Genomic DNA, 27034 nt, shown 5'->3' with positions numbered 1-27034 from the left:
GTTTTAGTTTTATGAATACACTTGTGTGTGTCCAAACAGAAATAAATGTTTAAATACATCTCAAAGATATCTGTACTTTTAGGAAGGATAGACATTTAACCTCCTCCAAAAATGTAAATAATTTACATAGCAAGAAAAAAAAAAAAGGTTTTCATGTGTACAATGAGTTTGTACCAAAAGTGGGTGGTAGTAAACCCAAAATGAAAAATGCAATATATTGCAGCTTGCCAATCATTGTGTTTACTGCATTAGTCTTTTTATTTTATTTTTTTCCCTCTGTTTTCACCTGGTGATCTGGTCTGTAACACACCTCCTGTAAAAAGAGTGCCTACAGATGAACGAGCACAGGGGGCACCTTTGGGCAGCAGCATTGTAAAGCCTCATACACACAATGCGATTGTTGGCCAACCGAGCGTCTGATTTTTGTCCAAAGGGCATTATTATTATTATTATTACATTATTAAGAACGGAGTATCTTTTCTCATTAGGATTCTTCAGTAGATTTATCAATGTTGTTTTAAGAGACAAATTATTAAAGATGTTTGACTTTTAATGGGAAGAGAGGGGGATGGGGTAGAATATTTGCATTTTAGCCTTATTATAAAACGCCTTCCTTGCATACACTTTGCAAAAGGCAGGCAATTTAAAAGCTCTTTGGTTGCTCTTTGTATGCCCTTCCTGACCACTTCAGCACCGGAAAGTTTAACCCCCCTTCCTGACCAGCCAATTTTTTTGTGATACTGCACTGCGTTGCCCAAATAAAATTGATGTTCTTTTTTTCCCCACCATTAGAGCTTTTGATTTCAATGGGTAGGAGCGGTTTAGGAGCGATGAATACACCGCTACTTTCACCGCTCCAAAGATGCGGCTAGCAGGACTTTTTTCACCATCCTGCTAGCGCACCACTCCAGTGTGAAAGCCCTCTGGCTTTCACACTGTAGTGAAAGGGGTCAGTTTTTTCAGGCGCTGCACAGGTGCTATTTTTTTTTCCACAAAGAATTTTATTATGTTTCCAAAGTAACAGTAAGCGAATACAAGATTACAGAAAAACATTAATCTGTACAGCGCCTCTTGATCTATCAACATGGCCTTACATATAGTCGTCTGTAAGCAGCAGTTGTAGTAATTAAACAAAGCAAGTTTCAGACACTAAGTTGCCAGAGATGAAGCCGTAGCGTTTAGGTACACGCCTGCAGTCAAGCTTGCTCAAAATGGCCTTGTGCCCCATGGTCACCATTAACTGTTGCGCCCCTGATAGCCATGGCGCGCCTGTGTGCTAGTAATTCCTATAAAATAGCGAGAACTGTGGGGGGGGGGGGATGGGATCCGGGAACTCCAGAGAAAGAGAAAGGAAAAGAAAAGAAAAAAAAAGAAAAAAGAAGAGAAAAAAAAAATGGGGGGGAGGAACCATCTAGGACTTAGAGGGGAAAGATACTGAGGTAGAGGGGAGGGGAGAAAGCTTGGATAAGCCCTCGAACGGGTTGGGGGTGGGTCAACCACCAGCTACCCTCTCCGTCCCGGTGAAGCCAACAAAAGGGGAGGCACCAATATACTCCAGGGCTCCAGCTATGTCCAGATAGACAGTGCTGCAAGCACTGCCCACTTGGGGAATGCCAGTTGGAAAAATTTCCACTTTCAGGGTATCACTGTCTCCTAAGTTTGCATCAACGCAAGGTATCTATGGGAAGATTTAAAAGTCCGCCACGCTCCCCAGACTGCGGAAAAGCTATCAATCCTGTCCTGCGCTATATGAATCAGCTCCTCCATCGCTTCTATACGATTAATGCGAAGAAACCAGCTTGTAATCGAGGGAGGGGACACAGATCTCCAAAGTACCGGAATACAAAGCCTAGCAGCATTGGTCATATGCATCGCCAAAGATTTACAATATTTCTTCCGAGGAATGTTAGATAAGTGTAATAAATATTGTGCAGGGGTGAACTCCAAAGCCAAGGGTGAAACCTCAGAAATTACCTTATGAACCTCCCTCCAATAGGGCTGAATCAGAGGGCAACCCCACCAAATGTGAAGAAGGGTACCTGACCCTTGTCCGCATCTCCAACATTGATCAGGGACCGTCAGAAAGATTCTATGGAGCAAATCTGGAGTTTTGTACCATCTCATCTTTAATTTGTATCCATTTTCCTGTGTGTTTACATTTAGGGACCCCTTATGAATATATAGATGTATACGGTCCCACTCTTTATCCGTAATCTCCTGGTCCAGCACTGACCCCCAGAAGACCCGCTCCTGCCAGGGTGCTGAGTCTTAAACATAGAAGCATACAAAGCCGAGATCACGTGATTCTGGGGAGTCGTGCTGGAGCACAGAGCCTCAAATACAGTAGGCTCTGTCAAGTATCCCGGTCTCCTCCCTGGGTCATCTAAGAAATGTTTCAACTGCATATAGGGCCAATACGGGAACGTCTTGGTGTTGGATAGCTTGGCCAAGTCCTGATGACTCAAGAACCTGCCCCTCCTAAAGAATTGTTTCGCCACCATCTCTGTAAATGGCCATTCATGAGCCAAGAAACTGGCAGACAAGCCCGGGGGGAAGTCAGGGTTTCCCCTAATAGGAGTGATCGGACTCTCTGTGTGGGAAAGCGCCATCACCTTGCAGGCCCTGGTGAATTCTTGCAGAGTCGCCCCGACAAGAGGGTGTGCAGAGAGCTGATGCCCCGTGGGTCGCTTATTACTCCAAGGAAGCGCTTGCAGGTCTTGGCCGACAATGAGCTTTTCAAGTTCTGTCCAGTCCTTGCAGCGCGAGTGAATCTTCCAGTCGACTACCCTGGCCATGTGTACTGCCCAATAATAACGTTTAAGGTTGGGCAGGCCAATCCCTCCCTTAGCTTTGGGTAAAACCAGGGTTGCCCACCCGATGCGAGGTGATTTGGAGCCCCAGAGGAAGGATCTACAAATTCTTTTAAAGGCTGTGAAAAAGGCCGGTGGTAGACGTATGGGGATTGTTTGCATTTTATAGAGAAGTCGTGGAAGCACAGTCATTTTGAGAGCAGCAGCTCGCCCAAACCACGACAGAGTCGGGACATCCCACCTCTGCAGTTTCTGTTGTATAGTTTTTAGTTCGGGGAGAAAGTTCCTTTCATAAAGGGAACTTAGCTTGCCAGGCAATTGTATGCCAAGGTATGTGATAGCATCTGAGTTCCATTTAAAAGGAAAGTTGGCTTGACATTGCTGGGCAAGACCATGTGGCAGGGAAATGTTCAGCGCAAACGATTTGGAGTAATTAAGTTTTAGATTGGCTATGCGTTTGAATTGCTCCAGGAGTGGCATTAGATTTGGTAGAGACGTTAATGGGGATGTGAGGAAAAGTAAGATATCGTCCGCAAAAGCCGCGATTTTGTATTCCTTATGACGTACCCTGATGCCCTTGATGTCCGGGTGAAGCCTAATGCAGCGCAAAAGGGGTTCCAGGGTGAGGACGTACAGAAGGGGAGAAAGAGGGCACCCTTGTCTAGTGCCATTTCGGATGGGGAAGGCGTCCGACAGGTGGCCATTAACCTTGACCCTGGCCCTGGGGTTAGAATATAAAGCCCCAATAAAGGTACACATGGTGCTGCCCAGGCCCAGGGCCCGAAGCACCGCTTGCAAGTAGTCCCAGGCCACCCTGTCGAACGCCTTCTCCGCATCCATTGCTAGAAAGAAGCCCTCCTGTTGGGTGGAAGTCAGCCAATGATGGAGATTTAAGGCCTTAATCGTATTGTCTCTCGCTTCCCTCCCCCGTACGAAGCCCACTTGATCCTTCCCCACCCAGGCAGGAATGTAAAACGCCAGACGGTTTGCAATAATCTTCGCAAACAGCTTCAAATCCACGTTCAAAAGTGAAATTGGGCGATAATTCTTAACGTCTGTGGGATCCCTGGCGTCTTTGGGTAACACCGTGATATACGCTTCTAGAAGCGTATACAGGGGTTGGGGGGTCTTAGCTAGTGAGTTAAAGGCTTTGAGAAATCGTGGCACCAGTAGAGCCGTATAGTTTTTGAATGAATGAATGAATGAAATACTTGTATAGCGCACAATGCAGTGTATAGGACGTCGTATTTTTCGTCCCGTCGTACGTGCCGTTCACGTCATCGCGCACGGTTTCAGCAAACTGTTCGTTCGTCGTGTGTGGGCATGTCCGTCCATGCTAATTTTGAGCGGACTGTTTGCCGAAACTGTTGGACGGACAAAGTTGGGCGAACAGTCCGCGCGTGTGTACGCGGCCTCAGTCATGAAATGTTCATAGCTTCCAGTTTTTTAGGCCATAGAAATGATTGGAGCCATTCTGGTTTCCGATCAGCTCTATGGTCAGCTGGTGGAACCACCGGCTGCATTCTCGGGTTCCTCGTAAACCATAAAACTATATGTATAACCTGTAGACCTGTCACAGAGCTTATACATCTTGACCCCATATCTGGCACGCTTGCTGAGAAGTACTGTTTGATAGACAAGTGGGCAAAAAACTTAATCAGGGACTCATCAATGCAGACAACTTGATCGGGAGTAAACAGGGCTGAAAACTGTTGGTCGAAGTGGTTTATGAGAATTTTATGGAGCCAATCAAATCCAGGGTCACCCCGAGGACGACAGAATTCATTGTCATTGAAATGCATGAACCGCAATATCTGCTCGTATAGTGTTATGGTCATTGAGGCAGAGAACATGTGCATTTGGTGAATTGGGTCAGTGGACCAATATGATCGCAACTCACTTTTTTTTAACTATGCCCATGAGAAGGGATAGGCCCAGGAAGGTCTTAAATTTGGAAACCGTCATAGGTTTCCAATCTCTGGCAAAGATCAACTGGGGATTAGCGGCGATGAATTGACCAGCATACAAATTGCTTTGGTTCACAACAGATCTATAGAGATCTTCTGTGAAAAACAGCAAATAAAAATCAAGTGACATAAAATCAACAGTTTCCACCTGAATTCAGGGTTTGCCAGTGAATGGGGGAAGTACGGGCGCTGCAGAAGTGGTGGGCTCCCAATTCGGATTGGCAAATGCAGCAGGAAGGGCACTATGGGCTTGACGGGCCTGTGTTTGTCTTCTTGGTGGCTGCTAGACGCTACTTGTGCTAGCCACCTCACCAGCTCAAATTGCACTTATGAGACTCCCCACCAAGTTTTACTGCAGTGCTGGATGTACTAGGCCGCTGGTGCTTGCCAGTTTACTAGAAGGATGAGCGGCACTAGTACTGGCTCTCTGCTCCATACGAGAGCCCTGCGGTTCTTGCACCTCAACAACAGAATTGGGTCGGGTACACCTGACCTTGGCAGGGACCACTACTCCGTCATCAGAGCTATCTATCAGGGTGCTGCTGCTGTCTACAGGTTCGTATTCTGAGCCTGAATTTGACAGATGGCTGACTTCCTCTTTACTCTCCTCTGTCATGCTCAGAAATGTGTAGGCCTCTTCATTAGTGTACCTTCGATTGAACATTTTGGCTTCTAAATTTACTGGTACAACTAGTGAGACTCACAGGAAAAAAGAGCACCTGACTGGCAGCAACTGCTTCAAACGCTACCAAAAAAACTGTTAGCGTTCGCAGGGATCAGGCCTGTGAATGCTACAGTTATGTGTTATTTGTTTTGTAATTGACAGTGATTGATTGATACTGCACTTGAGTGGGCTGGGCGGAAGGGCTAAACGCAGGTGCTAGCAGGTATCTGGGCTGACCCCACTAACACTGCATTTTTGGGAACCCTAATATAGATCTGATCAGATCAAAGATATTGATCCGCTCAGGCATTATACTACTAAGGGAGGTGTATGATGCGTGTGTGGGTGTTAGCGTTATTGGCACTAATCTGACGCTGCCTGGGGCGACGTGGACCCTAACTGATGCTAAAACCTAACTGACATCACCTGCCTGGTAATCAGGGGGTTAAATCTTTATTAGGTAATATATGGCGGGTGCCCTGATGCTATAAAAAACAAACTAACTAACCAGCGTCACCCGTAACACTAATGCGGTGATCACTGGTGACAGGGGGTGAATGGGTTAACTAGGGGGTAATCCGAGGGTTAAACCTTTATTTAGCCATATATGGCGGGTACCCTGACACTATAAAAACCTGACGGTGACAGTAACTAGCTAACTGGTTAACTAGCATCACCGGTGACACTAAATACAGCAATCAGAAAAGAGATCTACATACTATATTAGTGAAAGGGTTAACTGGGGGTGATAAAGGGGTTAAATCTTTATTAGGGAGGTTTAAGGGGTCCCTAAACCTATCTGGGGCTACTGATAAGTACCCTAACACTGATTCTTGTCACAAATGACACCAGTACAAAGAAAAATATGAACACTGCACTGGGTGACACTGTGACAGGGAGTGAAAGGGTTAACAGGGGGGGGGGGGGGCGATCAGGAGTGACAAGTGTACCTATGTGTACTGTGTCAGTGTAGTGTTGGTGCAACTTACTGTGAGATGTCCTCTCTCCTATCTCTGGATGGAAAAGAGTTCCGCGAGGGGAGATGACATCACTTTCCCTGCCTGTGTTACACTTACAGGCAGGGAAAGGATTTCATTTACCAGAACCGATCACCATTTCCAGGCCAGACATCATTGGCATGGGCCTGGAGACTGATCGGTTCTGAAGGGAATACCATTGTTGTGGCCGCCGTATAGCTACAACACTTCGCCAGCCGAGCCAACCTGCCATGGTATAACTGTGGCGGTTGGTCAGGAACTGGTTAAAGACTGATCTGACTTAATTGAACTGCCGATGTTTGAACCTTTACTACTGTGCTAAGTGCCTTCCCCTGCATAACTAGAGGCTGTCATGACCAGTGCGACTGCCCCTATTAGCATGACATTTGTCACAAACAACGATAGTGAGTGACCAATTAAAGCTGAATTTCAGGAATGGCTATTTGTGAATAATTATATTGGTCCAGCTTGGAGCAATGTAAGTATGTATATGTAATTTCTGTTGGATCCCCATGGAAGCTGAAAATCACTGTAGTAGACACCGCTGCAATTGTGATTGCTGATAACTTCCTGGTCTAGTGCTGAGCGGCTGCCCTACTGTTTAAGCGAATTGTCCGGCGTACTTAGTCCGCCAAACAATCCAGCGGATAGTCCGGCGGACTTTCTACTGAACAGACTTGGACACACAGCAAGTCCGGCGTTTGCTAGCGCGATGACGTACAACACGTACGACGGGACTAGAAAAAGGAAGTTCAATAGCCAGTAGCCAATAGCTTCCTTTTTCGTACTTGCTTCTGAGCATGCGTCATTCTTAGTCCGCCGGACTAGCATACTGACGAACGTATTGTCCGCTGAAACCCAAGTCCGGCGGAAAGACTGGACTGCAAAAATACTTTATAAGTCCGCCAGACTTTACGCTGGAAAAGTCCGCTGAAGCCCACACACGATCCAATTTTTCCGGTGAAATGCGTTTCGGCGGACTAAGTACGCCGGACAACTTGATCGTGTGTACGTGGCATAACTTTGATATTTAAGAATGAATAGGAAATGTTTCTGGACAGCCACACTCCAAAAAAATGCATTTTTATCCAAAAAAACACAAAATCCAAAAATACATGTCACGGCAGAACAGGAAACTGACGCATTTCACACTACAACCAGTGCTTAATCATAGCTACGATTAACCACTTAAGCCCCGGACCATTTTGCACCTAAAGGACTAGGCCCCTTTTTGCGATCCGGCACTGCCTCGCTTTAACTGACAATTGCGCGGTTGTGACGTGGCTCCCAAACAAAATTTTATCAAGTCTGCGGTTTTAATTTTTTTGCGCTATAAACAAAAATAGAGAGACAATTTTGAAAAAAAATCAATATTTTTTACTTTTTGCTATAATAAATATCCCCCAAAAATATACAAAAAAACATTTTTTTTCCTCAGTTTAGGCCAATACGTATTCTTCTACATATTTTTTGAAAAAAAAAAATCGCAATAAGCGTTTATTGATTGGTTTGCGCAAAAGTTATAGCGTCTACAAAATAGGGGATAGTTTTATGGCATTTTTATTAATATTTTTTTTTTTACTAGTAATGGCAGCGATCAGCGATTTATATTGTGACTGCGACATTATGGCGGACACGTCGGACAATTTTGACACATTTTTGGGACCATTGGCATTTATACAGCGATCAGTGCGATTAAAAATGCATTAATTACTGTAAAAATGTCACTGGCAGTGAAGGGGTTAACACTTGGGGGCAGTGTAGGGGTTAAGTGTGACCTAATGTGTGTTTTTTTTTTTTACTGTAGGGGATGTGGCTTGGCGTGTGACGTCACTGATCGTCGTTCCCTATGACAGGGAACAGACGATCAGTGACAAGCTCACTAGGAATTATAGAAAATATGCGATCTTCTTTTGCGGCACTTGTCTGGCGTCTTTTGTAGAGGCGATGCATTATTGCAATTTATGATTGTTGGATATTTGTATGCTACATGCACGGTTTACTTTTTTATTTTTATTGTGTATAATAATAAAGTTGGCAGTAACTATGCCTTTTAATTAACTATCTGATTTATATATACTCCTTATTCTGCCATATAAAAAGTCCAAAGGGGCAACTCCCAAATGCAATTATTGCATATTTTCTATAATGCGATTTAGGATGAAGGCAGTCAAATTCACACAAATTCATTTCTCAAATCCATTTTCTCCTTTTCTCTAAGCTCACTAGGAAGCATGGGGGGAGGTTTGTTTACACTCACCTCTTCCCGTTCTTCAGCACTGTGACCCGATCACAGGACATCGGCGGCGAACGGGTCCCGCGGACACGGTCACGAAGCTCAGGACCGGGTCGCGAGAGAGCCGGCGCCGGCACGCGCGTGCCATTCTGCCGATGTATATCAGCGTGAGGCAGTCCTTAAGTGGTGTAGTGCCAAACGGGTCCATGCATCCCCTGTTAAAGCTGGCCCTTTGCATGGGTATACCCCTAGATACCATTATTCAATCGGCTTTGAGTGCAGGCACCGGCATAGCAAATCAGGGAAACAGGAAGTGAAACCTTGCGGCTTCACAGCCTGTTTCCTTCTGCACATGTGCGAGCCGCACCGCGCCTTGTGAATGGTCCCGTAGTCTTCAGGGACCTGTGACGTGTCCCAGAAGACTGCGGGGGAAGGAAGGTCCAGATCGCTGCAGTGATCTAAACCAAAGTGGGAGAGGGTACCTGTCAAAACCAGATACCTGCTCCCACCTCTTCCCAAAAAGTGGCAAATGTGGCAGTGGAGGGGGGGATGGTGCAAACAAGGTGAGCTTCCCCTTTTGGGTGGAGCTCTGCTTTATCCTGCCAGTTAAAATAAAGATTTACAAGATACATTTTTAAAATCAGCCAAAAACCTGTGTACTGTGTTCCAAAAAAAAAAAATCGAAATCTTCTTTCTGTATTTTACTGACTAATGAGGAGAGATCTGTAAAAAGTAAGGACCAATTATTATTATTATTATTATTATTATTATTATTATTATTCAGGATTTATATAGCGCCAACAGTTTGGGCAGCACTTTACAATATGAGGGCAGACAGTACACTTACAATACAAATCAATACAGGAGGGATAAGAGGGCCCTGCTCGTTAGAGCTTACAATCTAGAAATAATATGTCACTGTTCTCACTAGTGATAGCTGTTTACCAGCAGAAACACGCACAAATCCAAAGCTACACTCAATACTGGCTTCTCCTGCGCGTGTACAACCCGGGTGCCAGTGTCCTATCATATTGTGTCCCCCATTGGATAGTGTCCACTGGGTACTGTGCATGCACAGTACACAGCACACACAGATTCCGAAAATAGCCGAAGATGAACGGCGTCGTGAGTCCAGGTTCTAGCCCCACCATCCAAGTGGACATAGAGTTAGAATAAAAAGAACCGAGCGCAGCCCCCTAATATCGGCAGCCCTATGTCCACTTGGATGGTGGAGCTACCACCTCGACTCGCGGCGCAGGCACTGTTCATCTTCTGGGATTTTGCGAAGCTCCTTCTGCACAGTACGGGGCGGACAGTATCCGATGCCCAGACGGTATATGCCAGAACACTGGCAATCACAGTCCACCTCCACTCTTCATTGAAAATAGAAAAAAAATCTGCTTCACTCCAGTTGGCTCTTCTTGCAGTATTTTATTTTTTATTTTTTTCAAAATTATTTTTATTGAATCATCACAGTGAACAAGTCATACAGTGGCAGAAAAGTAGATGTATGAATAGCAAGTACGTAACCCAAACTATATGTGAAAGAGTGACATGAGTCACAATTAACCAAAACAGTACGTACAGGGAATGAAAGTGTGGTTAAAGTAACAATCAATAATACAAATCGTGAAAAACAGCTTCAAAGGAAGCCACAATGTGAAGGAGTGTCTTTGATGGACAACAGTAGAGAAAGAAGGACAAGGGTGTAACTCGGGAAGGGGGGTGGTAAAAAAAAAAAAATATATATATATATATATATATATATATATATATATATATATATATATATATATAAGAAGGGGGGAAAGAGGGAAGGAGGGGGGGGGGGGAGTAGCAAGATCACCAGCAATCGACAATTGAATCATCAACATTTACAGTTGGCATTGTACCAGGAGGACCATGGATACCAAAGATGTGTAACGGAGGAGTGTTTGGTCGTAGTTCTGGCAAGAGTGGTTTCATATATAAAGTGAGTTTGGACTAGATTGATAACTTCGGCTCTAAGTGGCTAAGAGGACGTGAGTGAGCACATGCCTATGGGCTGGAATCAGGTCTTCAATCGTTAGGTTAAGAATGGCTAGTTGGGGAGATAGAGCAATAGAAAAATGTAAAAGTTCCCTGAGCAGGGCTTGAATTTCATCCCAGAGCGAGCGAATTAGGGGACAGGACCAAAGAATGTGTAGTAGGGTACCAGAGCCACCGCAGTTTCTCCAACAATTTGGAGAGGTGGGTTGATGAAATTTGGAAATTCTATGGGGGGTCAGATACCATCTCATAAGTGTTTTTTGGGAGTGTTCCCAGAGTGTGGTGCATGAAGTGGCCTTGTATACAGAGTTTAATGCAGTAATCCATTGTTGGTCTGAGAATTGGAGTTGTAAGTCAGATTCCCAGTCAAGGAGGGGTTTGAATTTGTGAAATGTGCGTTTTTCCTGCAGTGTGGAGTAAATGAGAGTGACTGCCTTAGTAGAGGAATTAGAAGAAAAAAAATATTTCCATATTGACACAGGAATGGCTCCTTCTAGTGAGGGATGTGTTAAAAGGCATGTTCGTAGTCTATGATATGTCAGGAAATCCTTGGTGGGGGCTCCGAGAGCTAAGCTAATTTGATGGAAGGATTTATTATGTAGCACGGAGCGAAGCTCCAGGGTAGAGGACATTTTAGATGTAATCTCTAAGGGAATAGTTAAGTCTGGCGTGAGGTGCTTCAGAGTGTTGAGAGGGATGTGCATTTGTTTGGTCAGGAGTTGGGACCATGTGGTGCGATGTAGTATCTTCCAAGCTTTGATGGAAGCTTGAATAGGAGGGGAATAGTGTCGTAAGAAGGGGGTAGTGGACGTTGTGCTAAATAGCCAATCTCGGAGGTTTGGGCCTGGTGTGTCTGCAGCCAGTCTTTCATCTGAGATAAAATTGTGGCCAAGTAGTAATCTTTTATATCAGTGAATCCCATCCCACCGTTAGATCTATGTTTAATAAGTTTAGCTAGGTTGCATCTAGATTTCTTTCCTTGCCATACAAAATAGTTCAAGATAGACTGTAGGGATGTAAGGTATGAGGCTGAGAGTGGGATGGGGAGTACCCTAAAGATGTAGAGGAGTCTTGGCAGGACCATCATTTTAAATGCTGCCAGGCGGCCGGCCCAGGAGAATTCGTATTTAGTAAGTTTGTTGGATTCAGAGAGGAGCATTTGTTTCACTTCTGTATAGTTAATGAGGAAGAGAGATCTAGTGGATTTGGTTAGTGTAATCCCTAAGTACGGGACACCGCTGTCAGCCCAAGGATAAGGATACGTGTTGCGTAGAATATTGCTAGTGATAGCATCCATTCCCAGGTCCAGTATGTAGGATTTGTGTTCGTTGACCTTATAATAAGACACATTACTAAATCTGTGCAAAAGGAGTTGTATCGAAGCCAGGGAGGATTGGGGGTTCGTGACCATCAATATTACGTCGTCTGCAAACAAGTTTATCTTATGCTCGGTTTCCGCAATTTTAAAACCGGAGATGGAGTGAGCTTGACGTACATGTTCCGCCAAGGGTTCCATGGCTAGATTGAAAATTAATGGGGATAGTGGACAACCTTGGCGTGTGCCATTCGAAATGGAAAAGGGTGTGGATAGCATTTCAGAGGTGTATACCCGTGCGGAGGGGGTGGAGTATAGAGCCATAATGGCTGAGAGGATAGGACCTTGAAACCCAAATTTAGATAAAGTGGTTTGGAGATATAGCCAGTGGACCCTATCGAACGCCTTCTCCGCATCCAAGGAAAGGAGCAGAGAAGGCGTTCGATTAGCCTCAGCTTTGTGGATTATATTGATAAGTCTCCTTGTGGCGTCAGACGCCTGTCTACCCTTGGTGAAACCAGACTGATCCTGGTTCTTGCAGTATTTTAAAATAATTAGTGCATACAGTAATATATCCAACCCAAAACCAGCCTTGCCACTCCTGGCTTGCTCACAAGAATAGAGGACTTGTTAACAAGACAGAAGTGGTGAAAAGTATCAAGGAAGGTTGTTTTGGGTTAAATACATTACTGAATGCAGTTAACACACTTATTAAAAATACTGCAATTTGCAGTAATTGGAGTGTGGCAGATTTTTTCCTATTTTCTATGAAGAGTAAAAGCTGTTTACCAGTGGTATCTAGGCTCTGCACATCAAAGTGTATGTCTGGGTAAAATAAATCAAGTACAGCTCCTGAATATTTGCTCATTTACAATATATAATGCTGCAAGTACAAAAAAAATACCCGTTGACCCTGCCAGAAATTCAGTTAGTTTATAACTTCCAGCTTGGGTTGGCAACACAAAAGGGATCATTTACTGAAGGTAAATAGGCTGTTCACTTTGCAGTGGAATATTTTCTCAGTTTGCGAAGAATACCCAATCACATGCAGAAAACAAAAAATAAAACAGCATTTTTGTTTGTACATGTTTGGATGATGGAAGTCTATCTACTAAAGTCTATTTAGAAAGCTAAGGAGAAATTTAAAAATGCAAAAAGCAATGGTTTGTCAAAGAGCAGCTCAGCTCCTCTCCTCCTTTTCTTGGGTTCTCCGGCAGCACTCCTGGCTCCTCCCCCCTGCTGAATGGCCTCCATAACAAGTCACACATGCAGGCTCATAGACACAGAGCTTGGCTCTACCCCACCCTCCAGCTCTTTCCTCACTGGCTGTGATTGACAAGCAGGGGGAGGCAATGGCTTCCGCTGCTGTCTCTGAGCCTATGAGGAGGGAGAGAGCCAAGAGAGCCCCTGCTCTTGTGCAAATCGCTGGATCACGATCAGGCTCAGGTACATATAACCCCTTGGAGACAGTGCCTCCCTTAATGCAGAGAATGCAGCCTTTAGAACCATTTTAATTCCATTAGGTAGTTTTGTCCAATATACCATCTGTAACTTGTTGATCTTTTTCCATTGCAGGAAATGCTTTTGTGGTCAGCCTTGCCGTGGCAGACCTGCTGGTTGCATGTTACCCCTATCCACTGGTTCTTCTTGCAATCTTCAACCGAGGCTGGAGAATGGGCCACATTCACTGTCAACTGAGCGGCTTCTTTATGGGACTCAGCGTAATAAGCTCTGTCTTCAACATCACCGGAATTGCTGTCAACCGTTACTGCTACATCTGCCATCACAGCTGCTATTCTCGCCTCTTCTCAAACACCAGCACTCTAATCTATGTAGGACTGGTATGGACACTGGCCCTAGCAGCCATCTTGCCAAATCTTTTTGTGGGATCACTGCGCTATGACCCACGTGTATTTTCCTGCACGTTTTCACAGTCTGTTAGTTCTTTTTACACCCTTGTCATTGTGATCTTCCATTTCTTTTTACCAATCAGCGTGGTCAGCTTTTGCTACTTTCGGATATGGATGACAGTCCTTAACCACTACAATACAGGGCACTTTCACCCCCTTCCTTCCCAGCCCAATTTTCAGCTTTCAGCGCTCTCGCTCTTTCAGTGACAATTGCGCGGTCATGCTACACTGTACCCAAATGAAATTGTTATCATTTTTTTCGCACAAATAGAGCTTTATTTTGGTGTTATTTATTCACGACTCCGTTTTTTTTTTTTTGCGATATAAGCGCAAAAATAGCGGAAATTTGGAAAAAAAACTATATTTTCTTTTTTCTATTTGAAAAGAAATCCAATAAAATCAAATTTTGTCATAAATTTAAGCCAAAATGTATTCTGCTACATGTTTTTGGTAAAAAAAATTCCGTTAAGTGTATAATAATTGGTTTGTGTGATCACGGACATATGTACGCAAATGATCATGTACATATGTGTGCAGGTGATCACGTACATATGTGTGCAGATAATCATTGGGACATGTGATTTTAGTGGGACATATGTGGGGGACATGTTTTTATTATTAGGGACATGTGTTTTTATTATTTGGGGACATGTATGTTTTGGGGACATGTGTGTTTTGGGGACATATGTGGGGACTGTGTTTGTACTGTGTGGTGTGTTGTGTGTGTACACTACACTGATGATCAGTGAGTAAAAAGCTGTAAAAAGCAGCCCATACTCACTGATCATCAGCCGGCTGCAGCGATCTGCTCTCTTCTCCTCAGCGGTGACTTCCGTGTGAGGAGAGGAGAGCCGATTGCCTAGCAACCGGCTGTTTGTTTACATCACATGACGGCCGTGATTGGACACGGCCGTCATGTGATCAGGAGGGCCAATCACAGAGCCCTCCTGCCGATCTGAGATGTGCCGTGTCCGGGTGACACGAGCACATCGGGATCGCGCCGCTGCGCGGGCGCGCGCGCGCGATCCCGCTGCTCCTGAATGACGTTCCCAAACGTCCTATCAGGAGCAGGCGGCTCCCACCCGGCCGTATATACGCATTGGCCGGGTGGGAAGTGGTTAATATCCGCCACAGGGTCAAGCCATCAAGGAACATTCAGGTGCAGACATGGCCGTATAGCATACACAGTTTTGTTACCATGTTCATAGTGTTTGTGTTGTTTGCAGTGTGCTGGGGACCTTTGAACATCATTGGACTCTTGGTGGCCTTGAACCCACACCTAGGAGACTCAATCCCACATTGGTTCTTTGTGGCCAGCTACTTTATGGCATATTTTAACAGTTGTCTCAATGCTGTGGTCTATGGGGCACTGAATAAGAACTTCCGTCGAGAATACAAGAGAATCATGCTGAACATTTTCCAAATGACTTAAAGCTTGCTCCTGTGTTTTAGTTTTATGAATACACTTGTGTGTGTCCAAACAGAAATAAATGTTTAAATACATCTCAAAGATATCTGTACTTTTAGGAAGGATAGACATTTAACCTCCTCCAAAAATGTAAATAATTTACATAGCAAGAAAAAAAAAAAAGGTTTTCATGTGTACAATGAGTTTGTACCAAAAGTGGGTGGTAGTAAACCCAAAATGAAAAATGCAATATATTGCAGCTTGCCAATCATTGTGTTTACTGCATTAGTCTTTTTATTTTATTTTTTTCCCTCTGTTTTCACCTGGTGATCTGGTCTGTAACACACCTCCTGTAAAAAGAGTGCCTACAGATGAACGAGCACAGGGGGCACCTTTGGGCAGCAGCATTGTAAAGCCTCATACACACAATGCGATTGTTGGCCAACCGAGCGTCTGATTTTTGTCAAAAGGGCATTATTATTATTATTATTACATTATTAAGAACGGAGTATCTTTTCTCATTAGGATTCTTCAGTAGATTTATCAATGTTGTTTTAAGAGACAAATTATTAAAGATGTTTGACTTTTAATGGGAAGAGAGGGGGATGGGGTAGAATATTTGCATTTTAGCCTTATTATAAAACGCCTTCCTTGCATACACTTTGCAAAAGGCAGGCAATTTAAAAGCTCTTTGGTTGCTCTTTGTATGCCCTTCCTGACCACTTCAGCACCGGAAAGTTTAACCCCCCTTCCTGACCAGCCAATTTTTTTGTGATACTGCACTGCGTTGCCCAAATAAAATTGATGTTCTTTTTTTCCCCACCATTAGAGCTTTTGATTTCAATGGGTAGGAGCGGTTTAGGAGCGATGAATACACCGCTACTTTCACCGCTCCAAAGATGCGGCTAGCAGGACTTTTTTCACCATCCTGCTAGCGCACCACTCCAGTGTGAAAGCCCTCTGGCTTTCACACTGTAGTGAAAGGGGTCAGTTTTTTCAGGCGCTGCACAGGTGCTATTTTTTTTTCCACAAAGAATTTTATTATGTTTCCAAAGTAACAGTAAGCGAATACAAGATTACAGAAAAACATTAATCTGTACAGCGCCTCTTGATCTATCAACATAGCCTTACATATAGTCGTCTGTAAGCAGCAGTTGTAGTAATTAAACAAAGCAAGTTTCAGACACTAAGTTGCCAGAGATGAAGCCGTAGCGTTTAGGTACACGCCTGCAGTCAAGCTTGCTCAAAATGGCCTTGTGCCCCATGGTCACCATTAACTGTTGCGCCCCTGATAGCCATGGCGCGCCTGTGTGCTAGTAATTCCTATAAAATAGCGAGAACTGAGGGGGGGGGGGGGGGATGGGATCCGGGAACTCCAGAGAAAGAGAAAGGAAAAGAAAAGAAAATAAAAGAAAAAAGAAGAGAAAAAAAAAATGGGGGGGAGGAACCATCTAGGACTTAGAGGGGAAAGATACTGAGGTAGAGGGGAGGGGAGAAAGCTTGGATAAGCCCTCGAACGGGTTGGGGGTGGGTCAACCACCAGCTACCCTCTCCGTCCCGGTGAAGCCAACAAAAGGGGAGGCACCAATATACTCCAGGGCTCCAGCTATGTCCAGATAGACAGTGCTGCAAGCACTGCCCACTTGGGGAATGCCAGTTGGAAAAATTTCCACTTTCAGGGTATCACTGTCTCCTAAGTTTGCATCAACGCAAGGTATCTATGGGAAGATTTAAAAGTCCGCCACGCTCCCCAGACTGCGGAAAAGCTATCAATCCTGTCCTGCGCTATATGAATCAGCTCCTCCATCGCTTCTATACGATTAATGCGAAGAAACCAGCTTGTAATCGAGGGAGGGGACACAGATCTCCAAAGTACCGGAATACAAAGCCTAGCAGCATTGGTCATATGCATCGCCAAAGATTTACAATATTTCTTCAGAGGAATGTTAGATAAGTGTAATAAATATTGTGCAGGGGTGAACTCCAAAGCCAAGGGTGAAACCTCAGAAATTACCTTATGAACCTCCCTCCAATAGGGCTGAATCAGAGGGCAACCCCACCAAATGTGAAGAAGGGTACCTGACCCTTGTCCGCATCTCCAACATTGATCAGGGACCGTCAGAAAGATTCTATGGAGCAAATCTGGAGTTTTGTACCATCTCATCTTTAATTTGTATCCATTTTCCTGTGTGTTTACATTTAGGGACCCCTTATGAATATATAGATGTATACGGTCCCACTCTTTATCCGTAATCTCCTGGTCCAGCACTGACCCCCAGAAGACCCGCTCCTGCCAGGGTGCTGAGTCTTAAACATAGAAGCATACAAAGCCGAGATCACGTGATTCTGGGGAGTCGTGCTGGAGCACAGAGCCTCAAATACAGTAGGCTCTGTCAAGTATCCCGGTCTCCTCCCTGGGTCATCTAAGAAATGTTTCAACTGCATATAGGGCCAATACGGGAACGTCTTGGTGTTGGATAGCTTGGCCAAGTCCTGATGACTCAAGAACCTGCCCCTCCTAAAGAATTGTTTCGCCACCATCTCTGTAAATGGCCATTCATGAGCCAAGAAACTGGCAGACAAGCCCGGGGGGAAGTCAGGGTTTCCCCTAATAGGAGTGATCGGACTCTCTGTGTGGGAAAGCGCCATCACCTTGCAGGCCCTGGTGAATTCTTGCAGAGTCGCCCCGACAAGAGGGTGTGCAGAGAGCTGATGCCCCGTGGGTCGCTTATTACTCCAAGGAAGCGCTTGCAGGTCTTGGCCGACAATGAGCTTTTCAAGTTCTGTCCAGTCCTTGCAGCGCGAGTGAATCTTCCAGTCGACTACCCTGGCCATGTGTACTGCCCAATAATAACGTTTAAGGTTGGGCAGGCCAATCCCTCCCTTAGCTTTGGGTAAAACCAGGGTTGCCCACCCGATGCGAGGTGATTTGGAGCCCCAGAGGAAGGATCTACAAATTCTTTTAAAGGCTGTGAAAAAGGCCGGTGGTAGACGTATGGGGATTGTTTGCATTTTATAGAGAAGTCGTGGAAGCACAGTCATTTTGAGAGCAGCAGCTCGCCCAAACCACGACAGAGTCGGGACATCCCACCTCTGCAGTTTCTGTTGTATAGTTTTTAGTTCGGGGAGAAAGTTCCTTTCATAAAGGGAACTTAGCTTGCCAGGCAATTGTATGCCAAGGTATGTGATAGCATCTGAGTTCCATTTAAAAGGAAAGTTGGCTTGACATTGCTGGGCAAGACCATGTGGCAGGGAAATGTTCAGCGCAAACGATTTGGAGTAATTAAGTTTTAGATTGGCTATGCGTTTGAATTGCTCCAGGAGTGGCATTAGATTTGGTAGAGACGTTAATGGGGATGTGAGGAAAAGTAAGATATCGTCCGCAAAAGCCGCGATTTTGTATTCCTTATGACGTACCCTGATGCCCTTGATGTCCGGGTGAAGCCTAATGCAGCGCAAAAGGGGTTCCAGGGTGAGGACGTACAGAAGGGGAGAAAGAGGGCACCCTTGTCTAGTGCCATTTCGGATGGGGAAGGCGTCCGACAGGTGGCCATTAACCTTGACCCTGGCCCTGGGGTTAGAATATAAAGCCCCAATAAAGGTACACATGGTGCTGCCCAGGCCCAGGGCCCGAAGCACCGCTTGCAAGTAGTCCCAGGCCACCCTGTCGAACGCCTTCTCCGCATCCATTGCTAGAAAGAAGCCCTCCTGTTGGGTGGAAGTCAGCCAATGATGGAGATTTAAGGCCTTAATCGTATTGTCTCTCGCTTCCCTCCCCCGTACGAAGCCCACTTGATCCTTCCCCACCCAGGCAGGAATGTAAAACGCCAGACGGTTTGCAATAATCTTCGCAAACAGCTTCAAATCCACGTTCAAAAGTGAAATTGGGCGATAATTCTTAACGTCTGTGGGATCCCTGGCGTCTTTGGGTAACACCGTGATATACGCTTCTAGAAGCGTATACAGGGGTTGGGGGGTCTTAGCTAGTGAGTTAAAGGCTTTGAGAAATCGTGGCACCAGTAGAGCCGTATAGTTTTTGAATGAATGAATGAATGAAATACTTGTATAGCGCACAATGCAAACTGAATCGCCTCTAGGCGCTGTGGCGAGCTTTGATCATCTGCTAAAAGAGGAAGGTCTTGAGTTTTTTCCTAAAAGCCAGGTGATTTTCTTACAGGCGGATGTTGATTGGTAGAGCATTCCATAGCCGAGGCCCTTGGACAGCGAATCTCCGATCACCCTTGGATTTATACCGGGCTTTGGGCACAAGGAGGAGGTTTTTGTTGGCTGATCGAAGACTGCGGTTTGGTGTGTAATGATTTATTTTCTCCATTAGGTATTGCGGAGCTTCTCTATGCACGCATTTGTGGGTGAGGCAAAGGGTCTTGAACGTGATCCGATTTTTTACGGTTAGCCAATGTAAGCTCCTCAGTGAAGGAGAAATGGATTCCCAGGATTTCCTGTTATCAGCCTTGCCGCGGTGTTTTGGATCAGTTGTAATCGCGCAAGTTGATATTGTGGTAATCCTATGTAAAGCGAGTTTGCATAGTCCAGTCGTGAATTAATGATTGTTCCAACTACCACTGCTTTGTCATTCTTTGGGATAAAAGGGATGAGTCTGCGAAGCATGCGCAGCAGATGGTGAGATCCACTGACTACAGATCCTATTTGCGCATCCATTGACATTTGTGCGTCTAAAATAACCCCAAGACTCTTCGCTTTGGTCTTTGGGGAGATAGTCTGCCCAAAGACGGTTGGTGGAGACCAGGAGGTTTTGGTTGCGGGCTTATGATTTGGGTGTAAGATAAGAAGCTCTGTCTTTGATTGGTTCAGCTGGAGGGAGTTGGTGGTCATCCAGTCCTCTATTGATTTGAGGCAGTATTCAAGTTGTTGTTGGTGATCTTTTTTTCCATTGATCCGGAAATAAAGTTGCGTGTCGTCAGCGTAAGAGTGGAAGCAGAGATCTGAGCATCTGATGATTTGAAGGAGTGGGCGAATGTAAATGTTGAAGAGAACGGGTGACAACGGAGAGCCTTGAGGGACTCCGCAGGTGACTGCCCGAGTTTCGGAGAGGAAGTTTCCTAGTTTCACTGTCTGTGACCGATTTCCTAGGAAGGACGCGAACCATTGGAGATCTATGTCTTGGACTCCGGCTACTTCTGTGAGGCGGACGAGTAGAGTATTGTGATCTACTGTATCAAACGCTGCACTTAGGTCCAGTTTTTGTAGTATGGTACCGTGAAGCCGTCCGGACCTGGGCTTTTAGCCGGCTTCATCGACTTCAAGGCAGTCTCCCATTCCTCAGAGGACAAGGGAGCTTCCAGGCCAACGCGATCGTCAACTGACAACGCTTTAGGGCTATATTTGTCCAGAAGGAGCGTCCCGCACTATCTGTCAAATGGTGCACCTTAGAGGCAAGGGTGCGCTTCTGCAAACAACGTGCCAATAACTTCCCAGGTTTGTTGCCCTGTTCGTAGAACAACTTTTGCGATAGCATATGGCATTTACGCGCCCGCCGAAACAGTTCCTCCACCAATTGAGCCCATGCATCTGCCAATTGCTGTGCCACTTGAGTGGCCTTAGTACGTTTCTGCTGCAATTCTAATTTAGTAATCTCCTGGGTAAGGGTCTTTATCAGTTCCTGATGTTCCCTCTTCTTCCTAGCTGCAATCGCCAGAAGGTGTCCCCGAATCACGCACTTATGTGCCTCCCATTGCACCATAGGAGACACATCCGGCGTATCATTCGTGGCAAAGTAGTCCCGTATGGCCTGTTCAATGCGTGCTGAATCCGCGGAGTCTGACAAGGTGGACGCATCCAGCCTCCACATTCTTGTCAGTCTCTCCCTCTGTGGGAATTGCAAAGTCAGCGTGATGGGATGATGGTCGGAGAGTGTCATAGCTTCTATGGATGCGTTAGCTAGGTGGGACAAATCTGTCTGCCGTATGAAGAGGTAATCCAGCCTCGAATAGCGATTGTGTGGGTGTGAAAAGAAGGTGTAGTCCTTCTCACTAGGGTGGAGCGTACGCCAGGTATCGTGGAGCGCGAGAGATGCAAGTTGAAGTTTGACTTGCCGCAGCGCCGAGTAAGGAAGCGAAGACGTCCCCGACTAGGTATCTAGCAAGGGATCTAGCGCTAGGTTGAAATCCCCTCCTAAAATAAGGAGGCCAGCTTGGAAAGTAGTGAGTTTCAATAGAGTGGTTTTCAAAAATGGGATTCTATTAGTATTGGGACAGTACACATTCGCCAGAGCTACAGGTTTGTCCTTCCAGGTCCCTTTCAAAAAAAGGTACCTGCCCTCCGGGTCAACTAGTTGATCAGTCAGAATAAAACGGAAGAGATTTGGCTATTAAGATGGAAACACCCTTAGCTTTGGAGTCAGGGGAGGTTGCATGGAATACCGTCGGGAAATGCTTGTCCGACAAGCGGGGAATTGAACCAGTTTTGAAATGTGTTTCTTGAAAAAAAAGGATTTGCGCCCTATGTCTATGGGCCTCTGCTAGGACACTGCTCCGTTTTTCCGGTACATTGAGTCCTTTAGTATTCAGGGAGAGAACTTTAAGCGACAGAGGAGCTGAGATATGCTTTACGGACGACATAGTCGGAGGCAGAGGAGAGGTGTGAGCAGAATACAATGGTCACAACACTAACTCAGTATACGTCTTTGTCCAAGCTCCGCAACAGCGAGACGGAGAGGGTGAATCTGGAGAAAAGGGAAAGAGGAGGAGCGAAAAAGAAAGAGAGGGCGAGGAGGAGAGGGAGAGAAAAAAAAAAAAGGGGGGGGGGGAACCGCTATCTAATAATCACCAGTGGTGGTCCCAGCTGTTGCTGGGGTCACCGCCGAACGCACTGCGTGTACCCTGGGGGTATCCCAGGGGATAAAACAACCAGAGGTGGGTATAGGCCTGCTACCCCACCTAATTGCCCTGTAGTAACAAAAAAGAAAGCAGAGTAACTATTTACGGATATGTTCAAGAGGGGAACCTGCCTCCTTGATGTGAGAACGAAGCCGAACAATAGAGAGAGTCACACAGCTATCCCCACCCAGGTGACTCCCCGTCTGGCTTATATAATATGGGAAGAACCTCCCTTCTGGAGGGTTAGGTTTGTTGGAAAACTGTCAACCCCATATAGCCCCTCCACCAAGCTCCAAAAGGACCGTGTTCCGGCCTGTATCCCTAATATAAAGCGAGAGAGAGTACTTCCGGCAGCAAAAATAATATAATATTCTACATCCAAAACTAACCTGTAACTTGTACCCAGAATTAAGCAAACAGTAAGCCTTATGATAGAGGGACCAAGTTATAAGGTCCCAAACCCGGTGTCCTCGGCCGATGAAGAGCAGCGAAGCAGAACCTTCCGCGCCACCAGCCCCAGTAGAGACTGCAAAGTCGCCAGACCTGTTGCCAGTCACTGGAAGGGGCAGGTCGGAAGTGCGAGACACCTCATTCTGCAGCGATGCTTCCGCATGACCAAGAACAGCTAGGTGATTACCGAGATTGCACGGGCAAAAGCTCAAGCAGCATTACCCAAGAAATTCCGGTCCCCAACAGTAAACATGTGAAAATGACCAACAAACATTACATTTGTAAACCAAACATTAACCAGCCCCTAGCGGGGAACATCAACATGTTGAAAAAGAGCACCAGGTCAATAAGCGAACCATTGCAACTATCCCAATCAGCAGGCATGTAAGGGCGATGGTAGTCACTGAGGGTGAAATCTGCTCATGTTCCCTGCAGAGAATAGCGATCAGAAGCATCAGTCCCGACAGCAGAAGCCAAGGGCCAGACTGTAGGGAGAAAGAAATAGGGCATACGTCTCTTTGTAGGCAGCTTAGCCCATGGACTCAGCTGGGGGAGCAGGGCCAGGACCCCCTATCAGCCAGGGAAGGCACACACTGACATGTAGGATGAGCGTTCAATATCAACAGTGTTCAGTCTATGTGCGGAATAAACTTGGTCCACCACCAGAGAGAGGTTGCTCCCCTTAGCTTCCTTAAAAGCAAATCCAAAAGTCAGGGGCCCTGCCTGTCTATGATATGCATAAAGTCCCTTAGTTGCCCTGGTAAACAGAATGTAATGTGGCAGTTCTCAACCCCAAGCCTGGGGAAAAATACTTATAGTCTGCTTCTGCTGTGGCCGCAGTCTATGAAATTTACGCCTCCTTGCCAGTTCGCTGCCAGGATAGGCCGCTTGAGAGGATACAATCCAGAGGGCCCTCTGGAATGGCTAGGTATAAGTGCAAGTTCACTGATCAGGATAAAAAACAAAGGGGTGGTATGGAACTACTCACCCACCCAAGTCTATCTAATCACTGGTCGGTTCTGCAACGGACAGATGAGGGGGAATCCCATGGGCTGTCTTCCGTTTCCATGTCACCTCGACTCCTATGAGGAGAGGCAGTAGAATTCCTTCTTCTCCTTGGCCGGTGTCTGTGTGATTGCGGCATAGAGTCAGGCTGGGTAGGAATCCAGGGATCCGGTTGCAAGAAGGCACTGTACCAGTCAGGCACCTCCACAAATGGGATGCCCAGGGTATCGCAGAAAGGTCTCAAGTCGGCCGGGACTCTCAGGTGTGCCGTACGATTTCCAGCTGAGGCCTGCAGGCAGAATGGAAACTTCCATCTGTAGGGGATACGGCGGTCTCGCAAAACTTGTAACAGTGGTCTGAGGTCATGTCTGTGCTGCAGCGTGATGGCAGATAAGTCTTGGAACAGTTGAATGCGCGCCCCTTCGTACTCCAGGCGGTCATGATTGCGTGCGAGCCTCAGAATGTCTTCTTTTTGAGTAAAGCTTACCAGGCAGCACACCGCATCTCTGGGGGATCTGTATCCCTGCCCCTGGGCCTCAGAGCTCTGTGGCATCGCTCCATCTCCACTGGGGCATCCGGAGGCCTACCCAGCAGCGTGTTGAAAATAGCCCAGATTGCAGCCTGTAATTGGGGACCTTCCACCGTTTCTGGGATGCCTCGCACACGTAGGTTGCGCCTTCGTCCCCTGTTATCCAGGTCCTCCATGTGCCTATGCATGTCCAAGAGATGCTGGCTGTGCACACTAGAGACCTGCTGTACTTGTTGTATGGCTGCTCCATGTGTCATGGCTGCGGCCTCCACCCGCTCCACCCTGGAAGCAACTGCCCTGATATCCGATCTGAGGTCGGATATGGCTGCAAATAGAGTGTTTTTAATGTCTGTGGCCACTGAGTGTAAATCTGCCAGATTCAGAGGGGGAGGGACGTGCGGGTGGTGCGTACCTGTCGCCGCGGAGGCTCCCTGGAGATCCGGCGGGGTTGCAGACATACTGCGGTCCGGGGTCTGAGATGCGGCCTGCACGTCCGCCGCTTGTGAGCGGAACATCGCCGGAATGTTGCGGCTAAGCTGCGTGGACGAATCCTGCGCCGACCGGGAGATAGAGGAGCTTCTCCCAGTCATCCTCTCCGGTAGAAAGGAAGGTTCTTCCCACTAATGGTAGCAAATTAGGAGGTCTGGGCGGCGGAGCTCTCGTCCTAAGCTGCCATCTTCCTCCGTTGCCAGGCCACGCCCCCACAGGTGCTATTTTTAACGCTGTAGCGCCTGAAAACCGCCCCAGTGTGAAAGGGGCCTAAGGACCACCCTGCCACAGTATATGTACGTGGGGTGGTCCTTAACCATTTACGGACTGCCCGCTGTCGTTATACGTCGGTAATTTTAAGAGGAGTATCTTTATTATGGCAGCATAACCCTGGTATCCTATTCCTCAGCGGGCGGTCCGCTTTCAGATAAAAGTGGTCTCTGCGGCAGATCTGTCGTGAGATCACTTTTATTGGCGGCGGGATAGGGGCCCCCTCCTCCCACCACGCTTTGGTGCCCTCCGTCGCTTACCGGAGCCGTTGGTAGCGGCGGAGGCGATCGGGTCCTCTGTTAGGTATGGAGATGAGTGAGGGGAAGATGGCCCCCACCCATCTCCATAGCAGGGCGGAAGCAACATCAAAACATCACTTCCGCCCATAGCTTTTTAACCACTACAATACAGGGCACTTTCACCCCCTTCCTTCCCAGCCCAATTTTCAGCTTTCATCGCTCTCGCTCTTTCAGTGACAATTGCGTGGTCATGCTACACTGTACCCAAATGAAATTGTTATCATTTTTTTCGCACAAATAGAGCTTTATTTTGGTGTTATTTATTCACGACTCCGTTTTTTTTTTTTTGCGATATAAGCGCAAAAATAGCGGAAATTTGGAAAAAAAACTATATTTTCTTTTTTCTATTTGAAAAGAAATCCAATAAAATCAAATTTTGTCATAAATTTAAGCCAAAATGTATTCTGCTACATGTTTTTGGTAAAAAAAATTCCGTTAAGTGTATAATAATTGGTTTGTGTGATCACGGACATATGTACGCAAATGATCATGTACATATGTGTGCAGGTGATCACGTACATATGTGTGCAGATAATCATTGGGACATGTGATTTTAGTGGGACATATGTGGGGGACATGTTTTTATTATTAGGGACATGTGTTTTTATTATTTGGGGACATGTATGTTTTGGGGACATGTGTGTTTTGGGGACATATGTGGGGACTGTGTTTGTACTGTGTGGTGTGTTGTGTGTGTACACTACACTGATGATCAGTGAGTAAAAAGCTGTAAAAAGCAGCCCATACTCACTGATCATCAGCCGGCTGCAGCGATCTGCTCTCTTCTCCTCAGCGGTGACTTCCGTGTGAGGAGAGGAGAGCCGATTGCCTAGCAACCGGCTGTTTGTTTACATCACATGACGGCCGTGATTGGACACGGCCGTCATGTGATCAGGAGGGCCAATCACAGAGCCCTCCTGCCGATCTGAGATGTGCCGTGTCCGGGTGACACGAGCACATCGGGATCGCGCCGCTGCGCGGGCGCGCGTGCGCGCGATCCCGCTGCTCCTGAATGACGTTCCCAAACGTCCTATCAGGAGCAGGCGGCTCCCACCCGGCCGTATATACGCATTGGCCGGGTGGGAAGTGGTTAAGAGACATTTATTTTTATTTTTTTCAAATGGCATTTAATAAAAAAAAAAAGAACAGTGTAAAAATAAAAAATAAAAGGTAAAATAAATAAGAAAAAATAAATAAAATTAAACGCACCCCTCCCTGCTGAGCTCGCGTGCAGAAGCAAACGCATATGTGTGCAGCACCGGCATATGAAAACGGTGTTCAAACCATACATGTGAGGTATAGTCGTGATCGTTAGAGTGAGAGAAATAATTCTAGCCCTAGACCTCCTCTGTAACTTAAAACATGCAACCTGTAGAATTTTTTCAACGTCGCCTATGGAGATTTTTAAAGGGTAAAAGTTTGTTGTCCATTCCAAAGGCACAATTTTGAAGCGTGACATGTTGGGTATCAATTTATGTGTATTTTTTCCAAAAAAAGTGTGCTTGTAAGACCGCTGCGCAAATATGGTGTGACAGAAAGTATTGCAACGACTGCCTTTTTATTTTCTGGGGTTTTAGAAAAAATATATAATGTTTGGGGATTCAAAGTAATTTTCTAGCAAAAAAAAGTCTTTAGCGACTTCAGCCCCGGAAGATTTGGCTGCTCAATGACCAGGCCATTTTTTGCGATACGGCATTGCGCCGCTTTAACTGACAATTGCGCGGTCATGCGACGCTGTACCTAAACAAAATTTATGTCCTTTTTTCCCAGAACTAGAGCTTTCTTTTGGTGGTATTTGA

General features: G+C 46.0%; 1 protein-coding gene across 1 annotated transcript; it reads left to right on the top strand.

The window, feature by feature from the left end:
- Positions 1–6818: 6818 nt before the first annotated feature.
- LOC143962224 (melatonin receptor type 1A X2.0-like) lies at positions 6819–15373 on the top strand. The gene is made up of 3 exons (XM_077471555.1): positions 6819–6843; positions 13594–14052; positions 15047–15373. The coding sequence occupies exons 1-3, from the start codon at positions 6819–6821 to the stop codon at positions 15358–15360; spliced, it is 798 nt and encodes a 265-aa protein (XP_077327681.1). The 3' UTR covers positions 15361–15373.
- Positions 15374–27034: the final 11661 nt, after the last annotated feature.

The sequence above is a fragment of the Lithobates pipiens genome, unplaced genomic scaffold (assembly GCF_037356315.1).
Source record: "Lithobates pipiens isolate NorthernLeopardFrog02 unplaced genomic scaffold, aLitPip1_a1.2 Scaffold_8, whole genome shotgun sequence".
Classification (NCBI taxonomy): Eukaryota; Metazoa; Chordata; class Amphibia; order Anura; family Ranidae; genus Lithobates; species Lithobates pipiens.
The sequence above is the reverse complement of the archived record's forward strand: the minus strand, read 5'-3'. Positions and strand labels throughout refer to the sequence as shown.